The sequence below is a fragment of the Emys orbicularis genome, chromosome 1 (assembly GCF_028017835.1).
Source record: "Emys orbicularis isolate rEmyOrb1 chromosome 1, rEmyOrb1.hap1, whole genome shotgun sequence".
In the NCBI taxonomy this organism is placed as follows: Eukaryota; Metazoa; Chordata; order Testudines; family Emydidae; genus Emys; species Emys orbicularis.
Genome location: NC_088683.1, coordinates 95,690,523 through 95,713,331, shown reverse-complemented (window position 1 = coordinate 95,713,331; position 22,809 = coordinate 95,690,523). Strand labels below are relative to the sequence as shown.

The 22,809-nt window shown below is 51.1% G+C and overlaps 1 protein-coding gene across 1 annotated transcript; it reads right to left on the bottom strand.

Annotated features, from left to right (window-relative positions):
- Positions 1 to 1,845: 1,845 nt before the first annotated feature.
- PMM1 (phosphomannomutase 1) lies at positions 1,846 to 16,889 on the bottom strand. The gene is made up of 8 exons (XM_065410430.1): positions 16,809 to 16,889; positions 12,677 to 12,794; positions 11,216 to 11,292; positions 10,824 to 10,915; positions 9,922 to 10,021; positions 7,501 to 7,576; positions 4,081 to 4,196; positions 1,846 to 2,927 (listed from the first exon to the last, which is right to left on the bottom strand). The coding sequence occupies exons 1-8, from the start codon at positions 16,887 to 16,889 to the stop codon at positions 2,805 to 2,807; spliced, it is 783 nt and encodes a 260-aa protein (XP_065266502.1). The 3' UTR covers positions 1,846 to 2,804.
- Between the last annotated feature and the right edge of the window lie 5,920 nt (positions 16,890 to 22,809).

The window sequence follows — 22,809 nt, the reverse complement described above, 5'->3', positions numbered from 1 at the left end:
TCTCCGAGGCACTGAGCAGGTGCAAACCATGCGCTCAGCCCCTCGGCACAGCAGGGCCTGGGGGATTGGGGTTAGGCCCTCAAAGTCAGAGGTGGCTTTTCAAAATGGTGGTACAAGCCCATCCCCTTCCCCCCCCATGGTGCTGCCTCACCACTGCTGCTGTCGCTGCCAGGCCAGGAGGAGGCCTGGCTCAATCTTTGCTTTTGCCAAGGATGGTAGCAGGGTGGGCTCTGCTCTACCCCAGCCAGGCTGACTGCTTAAAGCCAGCCCAGCCTCTCCACTTTACACAGCACCAAAAGCAGGGCTGTGACAGCCCCAGCATTGGCCAACAGTGCGGTTTGGAGGAGGGGCCTCCAGAGCAAGTCCATGAGCCTTTACAGCCAGAGCTGAAGAGCCTGGTGCTGTGGCTGAGAGCTGTAATGGACTCCCCTCTGCTGCGGACTGGCATAGGGGGAAGCCCATCACACGCTGACCTGGCCCCTAATATGGTTTGGGCTCTAACAGAGAGGAGGCCTAACGGTAGCCTAGAGCTGGCATGGCATCACCTACTACAGTGGTTCTGAAACTGTGATTCATGGAGCTGTATCTGCTACCACAAGGAAGTGTTATTCAGACGGCAGGTGCTGAACTGTGCATTAGCGGGAGCCCAGGGCAAGCCACTGTTGGCCTGGTTTTCAGCAAGGCCAAGCACCCACAACTCCATGTGAAGCTTAGTACTGCTGAAGAAAGGCCCTTTGGGTTCCCAGCTGAGTAGGGAAGCCAGTGTTGCCCACCTTGCAGTAGTGGGCCCCTGGGAAGGTGACCCCAGGTGAGTCCCAAGTGGGTGCAGGGCAGAGCACAATGGGGTGGGGAAGGTGTGTAACCCTGCATGGATGGCACAGACAAGCTCCTGAATGGGGAAAGCTGCAGCTGGTTCCTGTAAAGTCACCCACTTTCCATCTCTGCTCCCACTGCACCTATCCCCAGGAACAGTCAACATGCACAGAGCGGCAGCCTCAGGCAAGTTCTTCCAGCCCCCTTCATCAAATGCTGAGCTCAACCCCACACGGCCACCAATAGACATCCCATCCCCAAAGGAGCAAGGGCCCCGTTTTCAGGGTGTCTGAGCACTCAGAGATCCCGTTGATTTCAAAACTGGTGTCACAAGGTGCTCAGCCTCTCTGAAAAGCAGGCTGCCCGGAGCCTGCTGCTGGGTGAAGCAGAGTAGGGGAACCACACAATAAGAGACCCCCTAGCTGAATCTGTATGTTCAATCCCCAGACAACCTGGGCTCTAAAAGGATGAGCCCACCCCTGCCGCCTGAGCTGAGACCTGGAAATTGGGAGCCTGGTCTGTTAGCTAAGTAGCAGGAGGAGACTCTGAAACCGCTGTGTGTGGTCTAGCCACTAAGAAGAAGCAAAGAGCCACTCTGGTTGACAGGGGCAAGAGAGAGCAGCAATCCAAGTGAAAAGCTAAAGAGGGAAGGAAAAACAAAAGTCAAAAAGAGCAGGAGAGAGAGAATGGAAAGAAAAGAAATAGCAGCATGGGCTGAGGAGCCCTAGGCAGATGGGCACCTGCTTCCTTAAAGGTGACCGGCCAAAGGGGAGGGGGCCAATTAGAGCTGTTCCATGCTTGGTTTCCAGCTGGATAAAGAACTCTTGAAAGGGCTGGGTTGGTTTTTTAAAGGGTGGGGTTTTTTGAACTAGAAATCCAGCTCTTGTCTAGGCTGGCAGTCCCAAGGGTGTCTGGTGATGTCATCACTTCATAGCTTCTCCAGACAGGAAGACTTGAGCAATTGTGGGAGAAAAGGGCATAACACTCAGACTGCTGAAACTGTGAGAGGTTTCTTTTTTTTTTTTATTAACTTAATACCCACCCAATTCCAATGCCTAATTAACTCTCGGTTAAAAGAGTGTCTTTGTTAAAGTTTCCACTTCCCAACCTCTTCAATTGAGGTGCTAAGGGCAGAATAAACTCCCATAGACCTCCCAGAAGTCCTCCAGCAAAATCAGAGATCAGCCACAACATTCCTGATGTTTCTAGTGTAAACAAAAACCCAGTGCACCCTTTTATATATATATATATATATATATAGCCTTCTTTATACACCTGACCAAGCTGGAAAGGGCACAAGCTCATAAGAACAGCCATACTGGGTCAGACCAATGGTCCATCTAGCCCATTATCAGGTCTTCCGACAGTGGCCAGTGCCAGATGTTTCAGAGGGAATGAACAGAACAGGTAATCGAGTGATCCATCCCATCGCCCACTCCCACCTTCTGGCAATCAGAGGCTAGGGACACCCAGAGCATGGGGTTACAGCCTTGATCATTTTTTAAAACCCTTTGCAGGTCACCTTTAAGGATTGGTCCGCTGTGTGAAGTGGTCTGAGAACACCTGACTTATGGGGGTCCCAGACTCTGCTTCCTATTTAAAGGTGCTAACTGATGAAGAGTGCATCCCTTGTGCAAATACGTTTAGAGAGTGAGACTGTAGTGACTGGCCCCCTACAAATGCCTCAGATCAACGGAGGCATTTGTAGGGGGCCAGTCTCCCACCAACAACTGAATGTTCACCCGGAAAAGGAAGAGAGTCTGTTTGGTGGGAGGGAGGAGTCTGGTCCCACACAGCCCACCTGTAACTGGGGGTAGTGGAAGGTTAATAACCCCCATCCCTATCCCCTCCGCCACCTCAGTTTAAATCCTTCCCTCACAACCAGCTCTGGAAAGCTTTCTTCAAAGGGCCCTGCGCAGAGTCTTCGGATGAAGGTGGTTTTCATGATGTGGGATCTTGGGAGGCGGGGTGCTGGAGAAGGGGTATCAGAGTCACGATTCATTAGCTCTCTCTGGAAAAAAGATCTCACGGCACCTCCTGACTGTGTCCTGGGGAGACTGGATGCTGTGGCCTACTGTCCGGGGGTCATCATAAATTTCATAATCATTCCCTCCCTGCAGGGGGAAAAAAAAATAGGGAGGAGGGTAGTAATCACAACCATAACCCCCTCTCTAGCTCTAGCTTGCTTTATCTTACACAACCCCCAATGCACTGGAGACTCTGTAGAAGGGTCGTTCATCTGCCACTGAAATGCAGCCACCTCTGCTGCTGGAGGGGAACGTGGCAGCTCGTAACAGGCTACTAGCGTTTGCCTGAAACACCCGCCTCACGTTTTGATCCTGCTGAGAAAAAGGTTCCATGGGGTTTGCTGATTCAATGAGGCAAGTGACTCATTGCCCCATGTGGCTCTAAGGAGCTGGGAGCGGCTCTAGGGAGAGAGAGGATTTAGGGTCTGGGCTGAGGCGCTACTGTCAAATCTGTAGCGGGAATGGAGCTAATTGTTATCATCTTGCTGCTGCCAACAAAAAGCCAAATGCAAAGCCCGGGAAACAGGGGAATATGGGTTGCTGCAGCGTGTGACCTGTGCTAATGGAGTAGGTGGGAAAGGTCCCTGCTTACACCGCTGTTCTGCAGCTACAACACTGTGGAGCAGTTTAGGACAGGAAGTGAAGAATACCACATCCATCTGAAACGATTGGAGAATTTTAGAGCAGTACAACGTAGTTACCCAAGCCGGAGCTTGGCTAACACCCCTCCCCCTACATTGGTGGAGATGCCCGAGTCAGCTTATTGCAGCAGGTAAGGATCATCCTGTAACTGACTCCAGAGAGAAAGCAGGGCCGTTCCTGTTTACACTGAAAAGCCTCTGCGGAAGTGGGCGAGGTTTTGGTTTACATCTCATTGGTTACATGGCACCTTCAGCAGCATAGCCCTTCCCAGACCTGTGCTGGGCCACTAGGTCAGTAATGACTCAGAAGGAAGAGAGCCACCCGCTGAATCCCCAACACCACTTCTTACAGCACTCACCCCTGGAGATGCAAGTTCTGCTGGGACTGCAGCCTGCTATGGTACAGTTGCAGGCCCTCATTTGCACTAGAGAGACCCCCCCTCTCCCCACTAGAGGGCAGTCTTGCTTGATACCAATTCCAAAGGGAGTTAGGTGAAGTCCCATATAGCTGGAGAAGGACCCCCTGCCCTCTCCTCGGAGAGGCTGCCAGCCTAGAGGAGAGAAATGCCCCCCCCCCCCCGCCCCCGCGGTATACTCACTGGGGTTGTCTCGTTCCCGAAGAAGTGGATGGTGTCGAACTGCTCGTCGTTGAGGATGTCGAGGCAGTAGCGCTTGTCCCAGCCCTCAGGGAAGACATCAAAGCTGATCATACCACCTGCCAGCAGGAGGGAGGTTGTTAGGCGAGCTGGCTGGTGTTGGAAGGGTGCGGGGTGAATTCCAGACCTCGCTACCGTGGGGCAAAGGGCAATGTCTGTCCATGTGGTCCAGGCAGGCACCAGCCCAGCCATGGTGATCGAGTCTCTAATGCATTATCAGGATGACAGCAGCTGCTGTTTCTATGGCAATGGGCTGTGATGGCATCAGCAAGGCCCTTGTGATTCCAGCCAAGGGCAAAAGCAGGAACCAGTGAGGCTTGTGTGGGCGGGGGGAGGTCCTGCTTTGGTCCAGAGAAATCTGCCAGAGGTACTGTACCAGAGAGGTCTGTCCCCTTTCAGGTTTAGTGGGATCTGGGGCTAGCCAACCCTGTTCCATGACATGGCCCCTTTAAACAACAGCTGTTTAAGGAGGCAGCAGAGAAGCTGGGGAATGGGGGCCAGGTGTTAGTCAGGGAGCTACCTCCTGATCCAGGATAAAACCCAGCTGTTGGCGGAGACGGGTGGAAGAAGAGAGACTCTGTGGAGTGAGCCTGGATCCTAGCAGGCAGGGGCACTTGACTCTGTGCACAGCCCATGGAGGAGCTGTGAAATCCCTTGGCCAGAGGAATGGTGCTGAGACACCAGGGCAAGAGAAGGCTTGGGGAAAAGACACCCCAGAGGAGCCAGAACAGAGGTGGGCAAACTACACGGGACCATCCTGCCCGGCCCCTGAGCTCCCGGCCGGGGAGGCTAGCCCCCAGCCCCTCCCCCGTGCCCCCCCTGCAGAGCTACACTGCCGTGTGGGCAGCACTCTGGGCAGCAGAGCTGCGTGCTCCTGCTGAGCAGAGCGGCAGCGTGCCTGGCTCCAGCCGGCACAGCAGCCAGACATGCTGCTCTGCATGGTAAGTGGGCCAGGGGGTTGTATAAGGGGTGGGAGGCAGTCAGGGGATGGGGATGGTTGAATGGGGCAGAGGTTCTGGGGGAGCGGGGTGGTCAGGGGAGGGGGAACAGAGGGGGTTGGATAGGTGTGGGGTCCCAGGGGGCCTGTCGGGTCGGGGGTGTGGATGGGGTCGGGGCAAGCAGAGGGGTTGGATAGGGGGTGGGGTTCCAGGGGGCGGTGGGTCCCGGGAGGGGGCAGTTAGGAGACAAGGAGCAGGGGGGGGTGTATGGGTTGGGGGTTCTGAGGGGGGCAGTCAGCAGGTGGGAAGTGGGAGGGGGCCAGGCTGTTTGGGGAGGCACAGCCTTCCCTACCCGGCCCTCCATCCAGTTTTGCAACCCCAACATGGCCCTCAGGCCAAAAAGTTTGCCCACCCTTGAGCCAGAAGCTGCAGTGGGAGTGACAGAGCTCCCTGGCACCAAGTTAACTGGAGGGGGAACTGGGAACCTGAAGGCCTAGATGGAGGGTGAAACTGGAAACCCCAAGAGGAAAGGGCTTGGGCCTGAAAGGGCCAAAGGAGACTAACCATTTCCTAAAGCCTTAACTGATCCCCAGGAAGGGGAACGTTACTGCAAGTATTCTGGGCTGCGACCATCTTCTTGGAAAAACTAGGAGGGAACTAAGGGCTGGGCGCCTGCAGGGTCATGCTGAGCCATGACGGGGCGTGCTCTGGGACAGGCCCCTGCCGCAGTACTTCCATGGCCCCATCCCCACAGTATCCAAGTACCTCACAACTCCCCTACCTCACAGGGGTGTTGAGAAAAGTGCTAGCATCCCCTTTTACACAGGGGAAGCTGTGGCACAGAGATACTAAAACAACAAGGAGTCCCGAGGCACCTTAAAGACTAACAGATTTATTTAAGGCATAAGCTTTGGTTTTTTTACCCACAAAAGCTTATGCCCAAATAAATCTGTTAGTCTTTAAGGTGCCTCGGGACTCCTTGTTTTTGTGGATACAGACTAACACAGCTACCCCCTGATACTTGACAGAGACACTAAGTGACTTGCTTGAAGGTCCCACAGAAAGCCTGGGGCAGACTAGGAATTGAACCCAGGTCTCCTAAGTTCCAGGCTAGAGCCCTCCCATAATCCTTTCCTTTAATACATCCATATGTATTTAGATATGGAAAATATTGTGTCAGCGTGCTGTCTCTAAGCAGAGCTGGGCAGCAAGAGTGGCTCCTGGCACTCGCAGGGCTAGAAGATCAAATGCAGAGGGAATGACAGATGGCACTCAAGGACAGTGAGTTCTGTCTCGTTGTTCAGTGGTGAGAGCAGTTCTTGTTCCATGTGCATTTGAGGAGGAGAACAGGATTGCAATGTCTTTGCCCTTCTCTGCTATGACAAATGGTCTGTGCCAATGCTGGCAGGGATCACGAGATGTTCTTACTGGGGCAGCGAAAGGGGATGCTGCCTAGAGATGCAGGCTCCTTGGAGTGCAGAGTGTCGGGGAGTCTGAATTACACAGAGTGGCCAATGATGTGCCACCTCCACCATGCCCCCCCCCCATCACTCATCCCTGCTACACTCCTAGTAACAGGCTTTCTTTTTGAGGGGAGCCTTCCATTTTCAGTCATGCCTACCTTCCCTGCTGAATGGCTTTAAAGAATTCAGCCCTGTCACTCACCCAGCCTGATGACCTTCCACTTCAGTGAAAAGACCCAAGAGTGCTCCTCTCCTACTGTGCTCCATGAGGATGGCTGGGAGCTGAGCACTCCTGAAAAATCTGGCCATTAAAGTGCAGTTTCACTCTGATAAGTGACTGCATAAAATGGCATCATGGACTCCACATTTACTGCCTCAGGGACTCCAGATGTAGCTTTTCCTTGTAAATGGAGTAAAGGCAGTTTTCTTAACCGTCACCCCTGGAGACACAACCTGGGAGCTCAGACTCAGGCTGGGCTTTTCCACTCTCCTGCACCAGTGGATTCAGTGGGGTTACGTAGGTGGGACTGAAGGTAGAATTTGGCTTTGTAGTTGGAACTCAGTTAGCAATCCTGTTGCTATTGTCTGAAACAGAACAAATTCAAGCTCTCTCTCCCATAACTGTGTTGGCTCAGTACAGCTAACAGGAGTAAAATATAGTTAAAACTTAGTGTGTCACTAAAGCCAGCACATCTGAGTGATACCAGGGAAGCATATCTACGGTTTTCGGACCATAATCACACTTTAAATAGGAAACAGGGTTTGAGATCCCTCCCTAGGGATGAACATGGGGAATACACCTCCCAGAGATCTCCATTGGGAGTACACCTCTACCATTCACTCAAGCAGATGCTCTCCCACTTTTAAGCAGGGAACAGCCCGGCATCCTTCCCTTCCAAGATCCCTACAGAAAATTCATCACACAGGGAAACCCCACAGTAGCTGTGATGCACTCTGCTCACCTCGAGAGAACCGTAGGCCTTTGCCAGCAAACTCCCTTTGCAGGGCTACCACAAACTTCTCTCGGATCCTCTCTTTCTGCAGATGGGACAAACAGAAGGACAGCAGGTTTAGAATGACTGTATCCTTGATAGGCCTCATTCCATTTACTGTCTAGATTCACCAACAGGCCGTGCAAGCCTCTCTCTGTGCATCACCAGGTTAGTTTCTCTGCTCTCATCCCAGTTTCCAGGCCAGAATTTCCTTGTTACCCCAGCAGCAAGTACAACCTCCTTCCTCTGTCTCCTGTACTGAGCACCTAGGACAACTGCCGGGGGGACAAAGGGGGTATTCAGCATGGGCTGTGAGGATTCAAAATGGACTCTGCTTTCATGCTACTTTTAATTTCTCCCTGTATATGATCCCTGCCTCCGACCAGTCTCACACTGCTGTAGCCAGCCCACATTAGCCTTGGCCATGTCAGCCTAGAGGACCCCAGGTCAGGATGGTCCAGGTCAGCTGTTGAGCAACCCCAAACCAAAGCCCCTTCCTGCATCCCCCCACACACAATGAGCTGATGCATTTCACCATCAATGTTACTCTCTCTTGGAGGTTCAGAGGCTCAGTTCAGGACCCAAAATCCATAGTTCCCCACTTATACATCTGCCTTCATGTCTTGATGTAGTTTGACCTCTTCTGCCCTTGGGGAGGGTAGAAGGAAGCCACCATAGATAGGATGGTTCAGCTGGTATTTGCCAGGATCTCAGAGTTCTGTTTAGGAGACTGGTCCTGGTCTGGAAGGCCCATTGGGGAGACACCTGCTCTATTTGGGCTGGGGAATTGGGCTTTAGCAAAGCTTTTGATACGATGTCCCACAGTATTCTTGCCAGCAAGTTAAAGAAGTATGGATTGGATGAATGGACTATAAGGTGGATAGAAAGCTGGCTAGATTGTCGGGCTCAACGGGTAGTGATCAATGGCTCAACGTCTAGTTGGCAGCTGGTATCGAGCGGAGTGCCCCAGGGGTCGGTCCTGGGGGTGGTTTTGTTCAACATCTTCATTAATGATCTGGATGATGGGATGGATTGCACCCTCAGGAAGTTTGTACATAACACTAAGCTGGGGGGAGAAGTAGATATGCTGGAAGGTAGGGATAGGGTCCAGAGTGACCTAGACAAATTGGAGGATTGGGCCAAAAGAAATCTGAGGAGGTTCAACAAGGACTAGTGCAGAGTCCTGCACTTAGGACAGAAGAATCCCAGACACTGCTACAGGCTGGGGACCGACTGGCTAGGCAGCAGTTCTGCAGAAAAGGACCTGGGGTTTACAGTGGATGAGAAGCTGGACATGAGTCAACAGTGTGCCCTTGTTGCCAAGAAGGCTAATGGCATATTGGGCTGTATTAGTAGGAACATTGCCAGCAGATCGAAGGAAGTGATTATTCCCCTCTATTCAGCACTGGTGAGGCCACACCTGGAGCATTGCGTCCAGTTTTGGTCCCCCAACTACAGAAGGGATGTGGACAAATTGGAGAGAGTCCAGCAGAGGGCAACAAAAATGATTAGGGGGCTGGGGAACATGACTTACAAGGAGAGGCTGAGGGAACTGGGGTTATTTAGACTGCAGAAGAGAAGAGTGAGGGGGGATTTGATAGCAGCCTTCAACTACCTGAAGGGAGGTTCCAAAGAGGATAGAGCTCGGCTGTTCTCAGTGGTGGCGGATGACAGAACAAGGAGCAATGGTCTCAAGTTTCAGTCGGGGAGGTCTAGGGTGGATATTAGGAAACACTTTCACTAGGAGGGTGGTTAAGCGCTGGAATGGATTACCTAGGGAGGTGGTGGAATCTCCATCCTTAGAGGTTTTTAAGGCCCAGCTTGACAAAGCCCTGGCTGGGATGATTTAGTTGGTGTTGGTCCTGCTTTGAGCAGGGGATTGGACCTCCTGAGGTGTCTTCCAACCCTAATCTTCTATGATTCTATGAATGGGACATGATGTCAGTTGACATTGCTGCTTGGCTGTGACTGGAGATGGACCCTGAGCTGTAAGTTCACTACCTAAGTTCAGCACTGCTGGCTTTGGGGTTCTGGTCTAAGACCATCTCTAGTCATGACAGTGAAGAAATACCATTGAAAAGGAGAGACTCTTCTTGGGACAGCTTCTCCAGCACAAGGTTGTACACAGGGAGCCTGCACCCCTACTTGATCAGTGGCAGCAGATTAGGTCAGTTCTTTTATCTCATCTATATATTTCCTTTGGTTTCCCATCCTTATCACAGCCTCAGCCTCCAGAGCTTATACAGGCAAGCCCACAGGCATCAACACAGTCATCGGCATGGATATAAGATGAGACCCAAGTGCTGTGGTATTACATGGCCAGAAATGGTCAATGCCCCACAACGTAATGCCCAGTCACGGAGGAGGGGAGGGTGGATCTTGGCCAATTACCTTGTCCAGCTCTGAGAATTCTATTCGCTCCTCCAGGGTGCAGCTTCGGCCAATGGGAGAGATGTTCAGCATTCCGTTGCGGAATTCTATGAAGGTCCCGCTGTGCATGTGTAGATGTCCAGGTTTTTTTGTTTTGTTTTGTTTTTGGAAGGAAAAGAGAGAAGGAGCCATTAAAATAGGAGTGGCTGTAAAACGTGTAATGTAAGGAATGTCTGCAGGGACACTACATAGGCTAAAAATGACAACAGGATTATCCTCATGCTTCAGGTATCAAGTGCTCACGCTCTAAGCCCAGAAATAAACAAATCTCCACTTTTGCTGCTACAGCGCAGCAAGGCGCATCACTGGGATATTAACCACAACCAAGCTTAGCTGATACAGAGTTGAGGGGAGTTGCCCCAGAATGACAGGATGTCTTTAGAGAGAAGGAAACATGTCAACCCAATCTAGTCCAGAGCTCAGGGGGAGGGAGCAGTGTCTCAGAAGCTTAGATAATGCGAGCGCAAAGTTATCTTGTGGTTAAGGCACTGGGACTCAAGTGACGTGGGTTCAATTCTTAGCTCTGCCACAGACTGTGTGTGATACTGGGCAAGTCACAATCTTTGTGCCCCAGTTTCCTAGCTGTAAGAAGGGGATAACAATACTTCCACTCTTCCATCCACTGGTTTGTCTACTTAGATTATCAACTCTTTAGAACAGGGTCTGTCTCTTAAATTGTGCATTTGCGATGCCCAGCACAGCAGGACTCTGCTCTTGGGTAGGGCCTCTAGGTGCTATCAAAATACAGATAATGAGGCCAAGAACAAAGCCAGTGGATCTGCAATTCTAAATGGGACTGTGATGTTCAAATGCCTGGATCTGAATGGTACAGAAACAGCAGCTGGGTAGGAGAGGATCATTACCGTTTCTTGGGCAGCTTCAGGAGAGCCATGTAGTTGAGACAGAAGTTGATCAGCTCCTGCAAAAGCTCCTCCCCCAGGTGATTCTGGATAGCCTGTGGGGGCAGGGGGAAGAAAAGGTTAGAGGTCAGATGAAGCCAAGGCTACCATCAACTTGCCACAAATCACATGGGCTACAAAATCCATCCAGGATGCCCACTATGGTGATGACTGGACAGAAGGAGTAGGGTGGCTTTGGTAGGTTCTGGGGGGATTGGAACTGGCAGACCTCTGGATGGTGGCATATGGCTGGTTTCATTTGATGCTGATGGAACTGAAGATGGACTTGGTGGAGGAGACAGGGAAAGAGAGCCCCTGTGGCTTGGTGGGAGACATAGCAAGTGAGCTAGGCCTACCTGTTTGGCGACCAGCTGCCCATTCTTGTACTGCACGGTGCCATTCTCCGCAAAGACGTAATCAAACTTGTCGATGACTGTGGGGAATAGGTGTGTGGGGAAGGGGAGAGCAGGGTGGGGAAGGGAGATGAAGACGAGAGAAAAAACATTAGCACAACCTCGTCCGCCACTCGGAGTCAGAGCAGTGCAGAGTGATGGACATTGGCTGGATTCAGAGCTCTTTGAGCCTTTACTCCATGGCCGTAGGCTGAGCAAACAGGCCTTGAGCCTCACAGCTTCCTGGATGTTATGCCCATTTTACACATGGGGAACAGCGGCACAGAAAGGGGAAGTGACCTGCCCAAGGCCCTGCAGTGAGTCAGTGGCAGAGTTCAGATTAGAGCTCAGGAATGCCATTCTCCTAGGGCATCCTGCCTCCACCCCTTCTCATCCTCACCCCCACCCTCAGCAATGCACTTAACGGTTATCTAACCCTAGCTTCTCCTCCAGCAATAAACAGATTGTTGCTGACCCTGCAATTAACTTCATGCTCCCTTGAGCGGTGAGTTGTGTCACCAGGCAGCCTCTCTTTGCTAAGGAGCTAGAAAGAGGATTTCAGAACTCTGCTGTAGATTTTATGCTGATATTAGAAAAGGGGGAAAAGGAAAGTGAGAGGACAGGACATCTGTCCCTTCCCCAGTCTTTCCTTCTCATCCAAGCACTCTGCCCAATCTCCCGCTGCTATTCAGGACCTTCAGACCTCCAAAACATAGAGCATGTCCAAGCGTGGGAGAGAGTTCGTGCACATTCCCTTTCCATTTACTCGGGCTGTCAATGGGCTATGGAGCTGAAGATGGTAGGACTATATTTCTCATGGAGGTGAGGAAGAGGAGAAGGTAAACTCTAAATGGACCTCTCTCTATCCTCCCATGCTCTTTGCAGGCCCATGACAGCTAAAAGCACATGCTGCAACTGCTGGAGCTGAAGACTCTACTCATGGGCTCCACGGCTCAGGCACAGAAAGAGACACAAACATAGTGGGTTACATGTGCACCTCTGCTCCGTTACAAAGGTCAGCTCTGCTGATGTGGATAGCTGCAGTTCTGGCTGTCGGCTGAGCTGCTCCTGCTCTCAATGGCAAAATGTCTGTTGGCTCCAGTGACTTCAATGGGAGTGAGAGCAGGCCCTTAGGTACAAGCGCTCTGCTTCTAGCAAGAGTGGCTGCCTGGGGGCAACTCTGAGCTCAGTAGCACGAGTGGCAATGGTAGCAGTGCAAGCTCTCTCTGTGGGTATGATTTTTATCATCTCTGTGCGTGGAATCAATCTCAGTGTTCAGGTGTCTACAGCTGCACGTAATTACCAATAGCAGACAAGGCAAATTACCTCCCTCCCCGCAAAGGAGAGTAGCCTCTCTCTCTCCACCCCCTGTTTCCCCCACCCCTTCCCACACTCCCCTGATCTGGGGTAGGGGGAGCTTCTCACCTTCATCCCCTTCCCCCAGCTGCTCAGCTATCTTGGAATAGTCAGAGCCTCCCACCACGCCGATCTGGACTCTCTCACGCAGCTCCTGAAGGAACTTGTCCACTTCGGGCTCAATTTTCTAGAGGGGCAGGAGCGAGAGGGCAGGTCAGAATATAGCCAGAGTAATGGACAAGCTCTGGCCCCACTTACAGCAGGGTCTCCAACGGAAGGCCATTCCTAGCCAGTAGTGACTGGTCCTTGACAGTGTTTCCCTGCCTGGTGAGCACCACTTTAGTCCAGGGTGGGGAGGTACATTGGAATTGTGAATAGCTGCATGACCCCAGATCTGTCTATCATCCCCTCCCCCTGCAGATGGGCTTCCATGGCTCTGAACGAAGTGGCAAGGGATTCTTTGAAAGCCACCTGCCTTCTCTCTGCTCCCACAGCGGCTTCTGTGAGCGGGATGTGGGAGCTGCTCACACATAGAGCTGCAGGCAGCATCCCATCAACCCACACTTCTTTGCTTCTGCGGCGTTCAGCTCAACCCTGGCAGCATGTGAGGCCTAGTCCCACGGCGATACGAATGGGCGCTGTCATCTTCCCAAGCCCAGCAGCACACAGTCATCTGGGGGGGAATGGGAACAGGAAGGGGGTACCACCAGGGAATGGAGGAAAAAATACACTGGGAGGGGTGGAAAAAATGACATGGAGGAAAGAAACAGCAAAGGACTGATGGAGAGGGAAGAAACACACAAGGAAAGGAGTGCGTGTGTATCCCCCCCACTTGTGAGGAATTATTAGTAAATTGGCACCCCATTCCCCCATGTCCTGTCGCTCCATGTCTTTCCTCTCGCCCTGACACACACACTGGTAACATACTCCCTTTTCTGTATTTAACTAAGGGGGTGGGAGGTGCCTATCCATCAATAATCCCTCACAAGTGGGAGAGATCCTACCCAGAACATTTGGAAACCAGGCAGAGAAGTGTCCTAAGGGATGGCTCCCCATGGGGACAAACCAAACTGCATCACAGAATTCACTGTAAGGGAGCTGGAGAAGAAGCAATGACAGCAGGGGCCATATCGAGTCTCAGGAGAGGTGGCAGTCAGGGGCCTGCTCTTGCTCCCTTCCCCTCCCACTGAAGGGCTGCCCCATTACTGCCTAATCCCATTAACAGAATGCCAGCTGAAGCAGCATAGGTCCCATCAAGCCTTTAACTTCCCCCTGCAGGTCTGGCCAGAATAGTTACAAGCCATGCTGCTGCAGAAGAGGCGAGGCGTCCCACTGTTGTAGGGTTGGACTACATGGGTCTGCCAGGAGCAGACTCTGTCACCACCCTCCTGTTTTATCTTCTCAAGATAAAGGTAGTTTGCTAAGGCTGGAGGGCTGACTCCACCCAGCAACAGCGCCTCCCCTCCTCCCCCTTCCTTTGGCCTGGGGACTTGTGTTCTCCCGTATCACTCGCTGACTGATGGGGAGACCCCTTACAGAATAACTAGCTTTAAAGGTCGGTGTCGTTAATCACATGGATACTTTGCCCTCCTGTTCAGCACCTTCATGTGAGGAGCCCAGAGAGCCTGACAAGAAAAACACAATTCTAGCCTCACAAGCCATCTGCAAGGTAGGGAAGTGTTACTGGTTTGTACCTATAGGTCATGTCTCCACTAGAGAACTGAGCTGGTGGGATGAAGCTGGTCTAGACACAAACATTTCAACATGTCCATTCAGCATTGCATCCACACTGGGACTGTTCTAAGCCACTTCCCCTGCAATGTCTTCTGGGTACCTACCCCACAGTTCCCAGCAGCAGTGAATTCTAGGAGATCTCAAAAGGTCACCAGTGGACTGTGGGCCAGTAGGGAGAGGACTGTGTGGTCTGTTCTGGTGCTGTCCACACTGCTATCAAACCAATACAGGCTGAAATGATTCAGGGTAAATCCAGTATTGTGCCCTGCTTAAAGCAAGTCATTTCTATTGGATAAACAGTTAGAGGCCCTCATCACGGGCCCCATTATGCTGGGCTTGCGCATTATGTGTGTGTACACACTAGTCTAATCCAAATGCATTTGGCTCACAGGTAAGCCATTGAGAGCACTTACGTGTTGTGGGCCCAACAGGTTTTACAAGCACGCAAGGGGGCCACACAGATCTTGGCCTGGTAAGTCCCTTTAGTGTAGACAAGGCCATAACATACAGATGGGTAAACTCAGTCCCATAGTGGACAAGGTCACAGTAAAAGAAGAGGGATGTGGGGTTAATCTGTGTGTGTGCAAGAGGCCTTCACTCTGCAGTGGGGCTCAGAACAGTTTATATGTGGATGCAGGGCCAGGGGCAGCACTTCATCCTGGAGTGGCTAAGAATGAAGGGATGTGGAGTACAGGTGGGATTACACTGGAAGAGCCAGATGCTTCTAGGCTTCGCCAGCTAGGCCCACCAGACCTGCTCTTGTTCCTTGCAAGGCTCCAGCATCTTTTGCAGACTGTGAGGAGAAAGCAGGTCTCTTCCCTTTCCCTGCTTCTAATACTGAGCAGATGCTATAAACTGGTTATTGCATAACAAACATACAGCAGGCAGCAACTGAAAGGAACTCTGACATATTAATCAGAGATTTTTTCTATTTCCCCAAAAGCCAAAATAACTAGGATGCAGGGAGGAGATTTAACCCCAAAAGATATGTCTATGCTGCAATTAAAAACCTATGGATGGCTGGTGCAAACTGACTTGAGCTCAAGGGGTTCGGGCTAAGGGTCTGTTTAACTGCAGTGTAGATGTTTGGGCTAGAGAAAGTGGTAGGGTCCCAGTGCTCGGACAACCTGAATGTCTACACCACAACTTAAACTGCCCCTTAGCTGGAGCCCTGCGAGTCTGAGGCAGTTGGCACGAATCAGCCCAGGGTGTCTCACCGCAGTGTAGACATACCCAGTCCCTAAGAGGCTGTTAGACCCTGTCATCTAGCCTGTTCTTGTCTCTAGGCGACGTAAAGATCTTGTCCCAGATATAACCAAAAAGGTGCCCCTACGTGGGCTGTGGGAGGGGCAAATGTGCAGGTCACTAGGATGGTGGCCAGATCTCCTTCATCAAATATTACCAGAACAACCTTGTGTGTCCAGCCAGCTGGGCTGACACCTTGGGGTGGTTGCCTATGAAAGGAGCTTTATGGTTTAAGGTAAGGCTGAGAGATGTCAGTCTGTAGCACAATATAAGTATACTGACTTGGCAGCTTTGAGAAACCTCTGCTTGGGGGGAGGCCTGGGATGGGACTAGCAGGGGATGCAGCACGTTCAGCACCATGGTGCATTGGAAGAACAGTGTGGGAGGATGCAGGGATAGCAAAGGTCGTAGCAGGGCAGGAGTGAGAGCACTGGCAGAGCTATGCATGTCAATCTAGGACAGGAACAGCAACAGGAAGACATTAGCAGTGCTATGGGATCCGGAGTGAAACAGTAGGGGCTGCTGCAGGTCAGAGCGGTGCATTTGTAGAGCTGCATGAGAGGAAGCTTGTCCAGCCCTTGCCCATAGTGTGTCGGCCCCTTCCCAGGACCATCTGCCCCTCACTTTTAGAAGCAATAAATGCTCTCCATGTTAAATCACTCTACAACACAGAAAAGCTACAGTTAAATCCAAAGGGCCAAGGCAAAGAGAATCCCTGGTGCCAAATGGTTATGTGGCCTTGCACAGTCTCCTTCTTCCACCCACAGGGTACTTCATAGAAAGGCAGAGCAGGGCTCCAGACCTGCTAGAACAAGGCCCTGAGCTTGCACAACTGGGCTCCAACACATGGCAGCACTGGCTGGGGAGCATCCCTGACTCCATCTAACCAGCCACTGCCAGGTGGGGCTTAGGGGACCTGTTGCCCAGAAGAGATGCCGCAGGAGGCAGGTGGTGGCTTCCTCAGTGGAGAGCAGCAGGGGCTGGGAGTCCGGGCTCCCCACTGCGCTAGATCCCACAGGCTCCGAGCTGGGCCATATGGCGCCTCTGCGCGGGGCACCGGGCAGGGACTCCGCTCCCGAGCCCCCTGCGCGCGCCGCACCCGCGGGGGCCCGGGGCGGACACCTCCCCGCCCGGCTCCTTTCATGCTCAAGGACGGGAAAGGGGCGCGGGGCCCAGACAGGCCGCAGCCCCGGGGCAGGAGGGAGGGGCCCACGGGGGGTACCTGGCGAGCCGGCGTGAGGGTCCCATCCACGTCGAAGAGGCAGAGGACGCGCTCCCGGCTCGGCGGCTCGCTGCCAGCCATCGCTGCGGCGCCGGCCGAGCCCCGCGCTGCAGAAGGCGCGCAGGGAGGGCGGGCGGGAGGCGTCGCCCCGTCCGGGCCAATCGCGGCGCACGGGCGGGATCCGGGCGCGGGGGGGCACAAGCCTGGCAACACGTACACCCCGGGCCTGCTGCCGCCGCCGCCGCCTCCGGGAGCGCCCGGCCTGGCCGGTTCCCTGCAGCCCCTCGGCGGAGTCCGCTGCGGCCGCCAAAGGAAGGTAGCAACTCCCCTGCCCGTGCAGGACGGCCACAAGCGGCGCGGGATGCGTTGATTGCGCCCAGCCCGGGGAGGAGGGACAAGGCTGCCAGGGCCTCCTGCTTCCTGGGCGCCTCTGCTGCCGAAGGCTCCCACAGCATCTCAGAAACCGTGGGACGTGTTTTATCCTCGCCCGGCACGCAGTGGAACCCCCCCCCCCCCCTCCGGCTTGGGTGGAATGGCAGGAGAAAATAAGGGCAGAATTTGGCTCGCCCACCACTAACGTGCAGCCGTATCTGGGGTGGAGCGCGGTGGCTGTTGAACAGCCCACAGCAACGCTGCACAAGCTTTCCGACAGTAAATGAAAACGAAAGTTGCCGATTTTCCTCTCTCTCTTCCACATCCGTTTATTCAAAGTCTTTAAGCAACTGCACATATGGTAAATACAGCAGCTGTTCAGAGCTCAGCAACTGCTTTCACCGAGCAGCAGATTTTAGAACCTGTTTTTGCCATGAGAGGGAGTGTTAGAGTAGACATCAGTGTCATTTTTGACCCTTTCTGAAAAGTACCCCAGGGGATAGTATCAGTTACGTTTAAGGTCACCCCTAGCTAGTGGCTACAGTTGTGTCACATACCCTTGGGACTAGGGGGTTGGTGGAAAGAGGAATCTAATCCTGTGATGATCATGGAGGCTGGAAAATAATGGGGTAGGGATGACCAATCACTTATTCCGATTACAGTTAAATTAACTGCATTTGTAAACTGCGCAAGACAGCAGCTGCTGTGGATGCTGTGATGAGCCTGACGTAACCAGCCTTGTGCTTTACAGCCAAGCAGCTCCATCAGTGAGGAAAGTAAATCAAGGTTTCGTCTTAAAAAGCTACCCAATCTCACCACTTCTGGGTTTGACGTAACACCTGTCGTCATGGTATCTATGTGCCACACCAAAACCCTGAACAAAAGGTGTTTTGCCTCTCCCAATTCCAGAGGAGCGTGACTGTGTGTTTGATTGGATAGTATCAGTTCTGAGGAAGGCTTTAGCAGGGCTTTGGAGCTGTGCTCCGGCTCCGCTCCAGCTCCAGGCAAAAACCTGCAGCTCCACTGTTCCAGAGCTGCTCTGTGTTCCAGCTCCAGGCTCCGCTCCAAGGCCCTGCTTTATGGAAAAGACACGGTTTGATCAGAACAACACCTGGTTTGGCTTCAGTCTGGTCTCTGACAGAGATCTGCAGCTGGGGCTCTGCCACCAATACTGCTCTGTTCCCAGTGTCTGGGTTATCCATCTATACAGATACTTACACAGCACTGAGTCACAATAGGAGCGGAGAACCTCACAATAATTAATGAAAATAACAAGGAGTCCGGTGGCACCTTAAAGACTAACAGATTTATTTGGGCATAAGCTTTCATGGGTAGAAAACCTCACTTCTTCAGGTGCCAGTGCCACCGGACTCCTTGTTGTTTTTGTGGATACAGACTAACACGGCTACCCCCTGATACTTGACAATAATTAATGAGCATTCCTCAGAACACCCCTGTGAGGTAGGGGAGCACTAGCCCCATTGTACAGTTGGGAAACTGAGGCATAGATGGATTAAGTGACTTGCCTAAGATCACACAGGTAATCTGTGTCAAACCTGGGAATTGAACCTAGAGCTCCTGAGTGTTTATGTAGTGCCTAAACCACAAGGTCATCCTTTCTCATCAACAATACCCTTTTGGAATGTAGCTGACTTGGGGGATTATGCAGGATAAAGCATTCTTTGCACTAACTAAATCCAAGTATGTTCAGTGCCTTGTAGATTAGGATCAGGACTTTGCACTGTGCTCTGAAACAAATGGGGAGCCAGTGGTATTCACAAAGCCTGGTTGTTGTGTTGGCCTTTGCTGCTAATGAAGTGCATGGGGTTAGGGAACAGCATGTGGACTGGCAGTGCCAAGGGAACTGCAGGTGGTGTGTCTGTGGGGTAGCTCATCGTTACTGGCCTGGGTCTTTCTTTTACCTCAACCACTGTAACAGAAGCAGTGGATGCCCAAGAAGACTGCTCTGCCTACTCTTGAGTGCTGGCTCAAGCCATGCCTAGACTCGGCAAATTAGCTAACACGTTAACAAACGTTTTCACTTGGGAAGCACAATTTTCAGTATCAATTCTTCTTTGCAAAGTCAAGTCTATTTCTTCCAGTCATATTGCTTTGACCTGGTTATCAGTTATACCACAAATAATTTGGTCCATCTGGAGTTCATGTGACTTAGCATTATTATGCAGGCCTGTACATAATGGTCAATAGTCTCACCTCACCCCCGGCTTCTTTTAAATAATATGTCTTTCCCAAATTGCATTCTTACATGGATCACAGTGTTCTTGACATTTCGGAATATTTGCTCTCCTGCTCTCACTGGAATGTGCTATTGGTCTTCAACATCTCTGGACCCACCACATTTCACACTTTCTGATTTCTCTTCAATACTTCTTGCTTTCAGTAAAATCTGCAACCATTTCTTCCAGTTCTCTGCCAGATCCCCTGCCAGACTGAGGGATTCAGGTGACGTCACTTGCTCCATTTTTGTCAAAGATTTTGTTTTCTTCTGATACTGAGTGTTAATACTGTGACCCACAGAAGTGCTGGTAAAAGACTATCACCTGGCCTGGTCATACAAAAGATAAAACCTTATCACACAGCAGGGGGCAGTATCCCTAATGTTACCAAGGTGACTATTACTAGGGTGCAGTGGTCCACTTCAGTGGAGATTTGCTCCATGAGTTTCTACCACTCCTCCCCACCTGCCAGAGGAGATCATTCATAAGCTGTTGTACCAAATTCCATAGCATCTCCGGTGCACCTCTTTGAAGAGGCAATTATTGCAGGTGGCTACATGGGGGAGGGTCTGGAAATCTCTTTGGGGGGGGGGGGGGACCATCTTTTTGTTCTGTGTTTGTACAGTGTGACGGGTTAGATCACAGAAACCCCCTTGGGAGCTGCCAACTGATGTGCCAAGACTACTTCTGCCCCTGCTTTCCCTGCCAGCTTGGGACCCCAGCACCCTGTCTTGCTGAGCCAGACACGCCCGTCTGCTCCAACACAGACCCAGGGTCTGAATTACTTGCCCCAAAACTGCAGACTTAACTGAAAGCAGCTTATAGAAGTGTTCTTGCCTTTGACACTCAGATGCCCAACTCCCAATGGGGTCCAAACCCTAAATAAATCTGTTTTACTTATGAATTGTTCGCCCTCTATAACACTGATAGAGAGAGATGCACAGCTGTTTGGCCCCCCCCCCCGGTATTAATACATACTCTGGGTTAATTAATAAGTAAAAAGTAATTTTATTAAATACAGAAAGTAGGATTTAAGTGGTTTCAAGTAGTAACAGACAGAATAAAGTGAATTACTAAGCAAAATAAAATAAAATACGCAAATCTAAGCTTAATACAGTAATACAATTGAGTACAGATAATATCTCACCCTGAAAGATGTTTCAATACGTTTCTTTCACAGACTGGACGCCTTCCTAGTCTGGGCACAATCCTTTCCCCTGGCACAGCCCTTGATCCAGCTCAGGTGGTAGCTAGGGGATTCCTCACAATGGCTCCTTCCCTTTGTTCTGTTCCACCCATTTATATATCTTTTGCATAAGGCGGGAATCCTATGTCCCTCTCTGGGAACCCACCCCCTACTTCTCAATGGAAAGACACCAGGTTAAAGGTGGATTCCAGTTCAGGTGACATGATCACATGTCACTGTAAGACTTCATTACCCACTTGCCAGCACACACATATACAGGAAGACTTACAGGTAAAACAGAGCCATTTGCAGTCAACTGTTCTGGTTAATGGGAGTCATCAAGATTCCAAACCACCATTAACGGCCCACACTTTGCATAATTACAATAGGCCCTCAGAGTTATATTTCTAGTTTCCGATACAAGAGTGATACATTTATACAAATAGGATGATCACACTCAGTAGATTATAAGCTTTGTAATTATACCTTACAAGAGACCTTTTGCATGAAGCATATTTCAGTTACATTAGCATATTTTCATAAAATCATATAGAGTGCAACGTCACATACAGCACCTAGCACAGTGGGGTCATGCTTCAGGACCATGACTCCTAGGCACTATCACAATACAAATAAGTGGTATGAACATACATGGAACTTTCTGTAGAGGTTCTTATACTGTGCTCGTATCTGTGCGCCTGCCAGTGGTGCATTAAGCAATGTGACTACACATCTGTCGTGTTGTTTGTTCTCTTATCCTCTCCCCAGCAGGAGAAGCGTGTGTAGTGGATAGGGTGACCAGATAGCAAGTGTGAAAAATCGGGATGGGGGTGAGGGGTAATAGGAGCCTATATAAGAAAAAGCCCCCAAAATCGGGATTGTCCCTATAAAATCAGGACATCTGGTCACCCTAGTAGTGGAGTGTCTTGTTTTTGGTAGGTTTCGTTTTGATCTCTATATACCTGCTGCTATGTGTTTGTGTTGGAGAAGGCAGGTCAAAGAAACAAACCGGTCACTTGGAGCAGAAGATATAGAGGCTTGTGATGGTCCTTAGTTCCTGAGGGAGTTTATTCCACAGTCTTGGACCAGCCCCAGGAGAAAGGGCTGGCTCCCAGACAAACAAGCTTTACTGTTAGTGGGAGAATCCTGAAAAGTCTGACCTTGCCCCTTTACTAAAGAAGACAGAACCTTGGTAATTAGCAACCAGGAGAGAATGAATCTCAGGTGCTTTCGAATGCACTTTGTTAACTATCCTGTACAACTGACTAATGAAGGACTCAGGGTCCCTGGGCTGCTCTGTATCCAAGGAAACAGAGCAAGGGAAACAGAGACACACCCACCATCTTCATACAGAAGGCCTTGGCTTGTGCAAGATGTGTGTGCATGGGCTTTGTTCTCCCTCAGTTTACCCTGGGCCACAGCTACATTTCTCTCCTAAGGAGCAGGAGGTGAGGAGGTCAGATTCTGAAAGGTGAGCTTGGTCGGGGCTATTTGCTTATCATTTTGGTGATACTGGAATAATCCAGGTGGGCCTGGAATGAGCTGGGAGGGTATATGGGTAGGATAGCCGCCAGGCGTCAGCATAGAATGTGACACTCCCCATCTGATTTCCACCCCCCTTTGCATTTCCAAGAGCCCCTCCCTACATCATCCCCATTAACGTCTTTGTGTTCTTTAATCTCTGATCTTTTAATCACTCCCTTGGAGGAGTCTATTCTACTCTACTGTCCGTTTGCTCTGACTGGTAAAGCGGGACTGCATATTAAGTGACAGTTAGATGTGAGCAGGACTCCTCTGTTCCAAACGCTGGGGAGTGGAGTTGCAGGGGGTTGGGTCATCTACTATATTTCCTCAGGCTTTGGTGCTGTCACAGTTGATTTATGTCTGGCCTACAGGATTCTCTCCGTTCTACTTGTGCCATAGCTTGCTTATGACAATCACATTCTACAAGGCTGGAGATATAGGTTTAGCTATAGGATGTGATCCGCAGGTACACCTGTACACAGGTACAGGTGTTTAGTGTGGCTGGCATGCAGTTAGGTGGCTGAATGTTTATGTAGGTCAAAGAACATGCCCTAACTATGGGCTTGATTACACGTGGAGTTATTACTGATGAACTTTCTGTGTGAACACTGTTATTCCAGAATAAGAATGCCTTGTTCCTGTTTAGCTTCACCCAGTGGGTTAGATAACTAATGCACATAAG